The sequence below is a fragment of the Ochlerotatus camptorhynchus genome, unplaced genomic scaffold (assembly GCF_037179485.1).
Source record: "Ochlerotatus camptorhynchus isolate MF236.1 unplaced genomic scaffold, CSIRO-AGI_Acam_v1.1 ptg000370l, whole genome shotgun sequence".
In the NCBI taxonomy this organism is placed as follows: Eukaryota; Metazoa; Arthropoda; class Insecta; order Diptera; family Culicidae; genus Ochlerotatus; species Ochlerotatus camptorhynchus.
The window spans coordinates 1-4,577 of NW_027040858.1; the positions used below are offsets into that span (position 1 = coordinate 1).

General features: G+C 46.7%; 1 protein-coding gene across 1 annotated transcript; it reads right to left on the reverse strand.

Annotated features, from left to right (window-relative positions):
• Positions 1-948: 948 nt before the first annotated feature.
• Positions 949-4,312, reverse strand: LOC135710039 (uncharacterized; the record flags this gene model as incomplete). The annotated part of the gene is made up of 4 exons (XM_065232489.1): positions 3,809-4,312; positions 2,785-3,588; positions 2,307-2,474; positions 949-2,247 (listed from the first exon to the last, which is right to left on the reverse strand). Coding segments are annotated over exons 1-4 (2,775 nt in total), but the record flags the coding sequence as incomplete, so codon positions are not given.
• Positions 4,313-4,577: the final 265 nt, after the last annotated feature.

Sequence of the window (4,577 nt, forward strand, 5' to 3'; positions counted from 1 at the left end):
GAGCCTCTGTTATGACATACACAATTCTATCCAGGTATACAACTAATAGAGGACAGAAAAAAGGCACATGAGTGGGTTTGTTGATTATTTGGGTATATTTGAGAGTATTTACTTATGAACTTGTTTCTTTTCCGCTGCGTCTAAATAGAAACGGGTAAGTCTGACAGCTACCATATTTGAGAATGAATTGTCTGTTTTTTAATATATATTCATGGAAAAACATCTCGTTGCTGGACATCACGACTAATATTTGAAAATGGCCTAAAATGTAGAAAATTATTATATTTTTTTTTTAAATTGCATTAACTTGAGAACGGCTGGACTTAGGAAAAAAGTTTCTATATGCAATGTTTTTGAAAATTATGCGTAAAATCCAAATAAATTACTATTTTACTAAAAAATATGCAATTTCACCAACTTGTAAAAACCAACAAAAATTTCAAAAATTATAATTTTTTTTTTAAGAAAGTTACCAGCATACACTTTTTACGAAATTCAAGGGTATTCCATCAATTTTCTTGAAAAAAAAAATTATAAAGATCGAAGGGGGGGTGTTTTGAGATAATCATCGTTTTACGTTTTTTAAATACTAATTTACTAAGTTTTTCTTTCAATGTATTTTTTTCCGCAAAGATAATTTAACTACCTAAAACTTCTTTTCATATGCCATTTTGATCAGATCAATAGTTTTCAAGTTATGATTTTTTGAAAAAAAAATTATCCATTTTTTTATACGCCCTTTTCAAAAGTTACTCTGGAGGAAAAAATCATATTTAAATGAAAAATGCAACCATTAGTAGCAGCGAACACGTGAGAAATGTTTCATTCAAATCGGAAACACTCATGACCAACCGGTTTGCGTTTTGGGCTGGAAATGCTCTATATTATTTTCTAATCATATAAGCCAGAGTGAGAGAGAAGGCCTAGCGGATCGTATTGGCTCATTACGCAGCGCAAGATGCTCCGCTTCGTAGGACTGACTGCTTCCACCTTAACATCGCTGGAAAAGACGAACACGTCCTCTTCGGCTTTCCACTGCATCCCCAGCACTCGCTCTATTTGGCTGTCGGTCGCTCCGACAATCTTCGCTGGAGATAGATTAACTTCCCCGACCCGTCTGAGGACCGCGGATGAGTTGGACAACCAGTTTCGGATGATGAAACCGCCTTGCTTATGTACCAGTTTGACCTCTTCTACAACTTGACACGCCTCTTCTTCACTGTCAAAGCTCTGCAGATAGTCATCGACGTAGTGGCGACGCTGGATTGCCTCTGCTGCTCTCGGATACCGCTCTGCGTGCTCAGCTGCATTCAAGTTTTTTACGAACTGCGCCGAGCATGGTGAGCTCGTTGATTCAAAGGTTGCTACGTCGATTACAAAGGTCTTGATCGGTTGTCCCAGCTCTCCAAGCCAAAGAAACAGCTGGCTATAACGATCTTCCCGACGCATCTTAAGCTGGTGGAACGTTTCCTTTATGTCGCCCACAACTGCAACGCTTCGTTCCCGAAAGCCGGATAGAACGTCCGGTAGGGGTTCCACTAGATCCGGTCCTTTCATCAGCTTGCTGTTTAAGGAGACTCCGTCCACTACAGCCGCTGCATCCCATACAATGCGAATCTTGTTTGGTTTCTTCGGGTTTTGTACAATGCCTACCGGAAGGTACCACATCCGGCGTGGATCAGCTGATCTTAGTTTAATCTCTGTCGCTTCGTGAATGTATCCCTTCTCCTGGTATTCCACTCTCTGTTGCTGTATGTTCTTGAACACTTCCGGACTTGCCTTCAATCGCCGCTCCAAGTACTGCAGCCGTCGGACCGCCATGGCGTAGCTTTCAGGAAACTCTACGTAATCGTTTTCGATCCGTTTTGTTGTCCTTTCGAGTAGCGCTCTAGCCCGCTTGTCATCTTCGGATTCGGGGCACCGGTCTACTGAAACTCCCGTATTTTCGACCGTGAAGTATTGCTTCACTAGCTCGTGCAGCTCGCTCTCTGTGTCGCAGCCACAAATGTGAAGGTTGTAGCTGGGATATATCGTTCCTTTCGGTATCGCCCCGTAGATTGCCCATCCGAGGCGAGTTTTGGCAGCAATTGGTTCATCCAGTTGACCCTCTCTTATTTGTAGGGTAGCGGTGAGGTGAGTGTTCTTCGCGCCGATCAGGATTCCTGGCGCTTCGCATTCGAAATCCTTTATTGGCATCTTCCTCAGATGTTCATAGCGTTCAGCCAGTTCCTTATACCGTAGCGTTTGCTTTGGCAGCGCCAGCGATTCAACAGTCCTTACATCTTCGAGTATCTATCGCTTCTTACCTCCAGTTCCCGCAATCTCGATGTGATGTTTCCCGTCCAGGTCAGGCACAGACGTTTCTTAACTCCTGCAACCTCAAGCAAGTCAGCGAGACTCTTCTTCATTAGCGTAACGGACGAGCCCTCGTCGATGAAGGCCAGCGTGTCGATAGTCTGGTCTTTGTTGAAGAGCTTAACCGGTAGAATGCGAAATAGAGTGGAGCTCGGAGTACTATGAGCATTTACATCTTCATTCTGGTTTCCCGTTTGCGGTGCGCTTGTTCGTTGTTGTGGTATTGGCCGTGTTGTAGACATAGGATACACAGGACTTCCATGCAGAAGCGGGTGATGACGCATTTGACACCCTTGCACATCACAGCGAGCTTGAGACCGACAGCGTTTCCTTCCGTGTTTTCCGAGACATGTCCGACATAGGTAATAGGTGTGCACAGATTTCCAGCGATCGTCACGATTCATATTCTTGAAGGCTTCACACCCTCACCCTATGATCCGGATTGCCGCAGATAAAACAGGCAGCAGGCACAACAGCATTCGATGATTCCGGACTTGGTTTCAATGCATCCGTCGCGCTTGATGAAGCAAGATGAGCGTTGACCAAACTTTTCGCCTTCTCCTCCTTCTTAGGTTTCGTCCCCTTACAATCCAGAGTTAGGGACACCTCCGCCGCTGCTGAGACCAGATTCGACATGTATCTGCCAAATACGCGCAAATCAGCCACCAGGAACTGACGTTTGAACGTCACCCATTCGAGTTTTAGATTTGCCGGTAACTTGTCCACTAGCTCCTGCAGTAGCACTGGGTTGGACAGATGCAACACTTGGCCCGCAGCTTCCAGATGATCGCAGAAATTTTGCACTGCCACCCCAAAGGCGATAAGCGTATGCAGGTTTTCTGCCTTGGGTGCAGGAACTTCATGGATCTTCGCAAGCAATGCATAGATTATCTGCTCCGGGTGCCCGTATAGAAGCTGCAACGTCTGCATCACCTGTGGCACCGATGCAGGCAATAAGAGTCGGCTGCGCACTGATTCTAGGGCGACGCCCTTCAGGCACCGTTGAAGACGACCAAGATTCTCCACATCACTATACCCACACGCTTCTGTGGATGTGTTGAAGGCACTAAAAAACATTGGCCACTCCTCCGGATTACCGCTGAACACCGGCAGCTCCCTAGGCATAACATGTCTCGCCGCTAGTTGACGAGATGTGGGTGCGTTTGCTTCACAGTTCATTGCCGGCACTTGCTGATTCAGGACAGGCACTTGCTGATTCGGGAGAGGCACTTGCTGATTCGAAAGGACCCTTGAGAGATGTTAGGATTCGCCATTGGTACCGAGAGACTACCGGGGAACACGAGTATTGTTGGGGAAGACTTGTAGGAAATGGTAGGGGTAACCATGATGGATTTACATTTATTGGGTTCCCTGTTAGATTGACGGCTGGGCATACGCTACTAATTGTGTATTGTGGGCAGGGAGCTTGACCTAATGATACTATATTTCCTACGCTACTCGTTGCCTGATACGGTTGGCTTACGCTTCCCCCTTGAGACGGGTAACCTCCGAGCTGTCCCGCTGAGCTAATTGTTGGCGGCAGACACTGCGTAGTATTGGTGTAGTCTGATACCGAATTGATCCAAGTTGTTTTCGTTGTTGGCGTCGATGAATTCAGGGGTACTGCTCCTCCTCCGGGCTGGAAGTCGTGCATGTAGCCCGAAGTTTGACCCGCTGCGTACGATGATGGGTGGCCATAGTTCACCTGCGTCGAATGAACAGCACCAGACACTAGCGGTGGATTGACAGTGTACGGTCCATAACCAGGAACGAAAGTAGTAGGTTGCCATGACGGAAAAGCTGTTGTCGGCGGTACAATTTGGTTACTCCCGGCAGCAGGGAACTGTGGGACCGTTTCGGAGTTGGTCGTAGGAACTGTCGTTGTGCTAGATGCTGCAATTATTTGCTGACTCGTGCACACCGTGACCTGATTCAACCGTCTCATCCACTCTGCCATTCGGTCGACGGTTTCCACTTCACCACCGGTAGTGTTGACACCGTCACAAGTCTCGTTTAAGCCTCCTTCTCCAATAGTAGCTTCTTCTTTTCCAGCTGATTTGAATGCTCCAGTTCCATTTCCTTCTGTAGATAAGCCTTTTGCTCCTCCAGCAGTTTCAGATTCAGACGTACAAGTTCGCTGATCGGGTGACTTTCATCTGCTACATTTCCGTTAGGATTCTTCTCCGATGTCTTTCCGTCGCCCGGGTGGGAGGCACGGATGC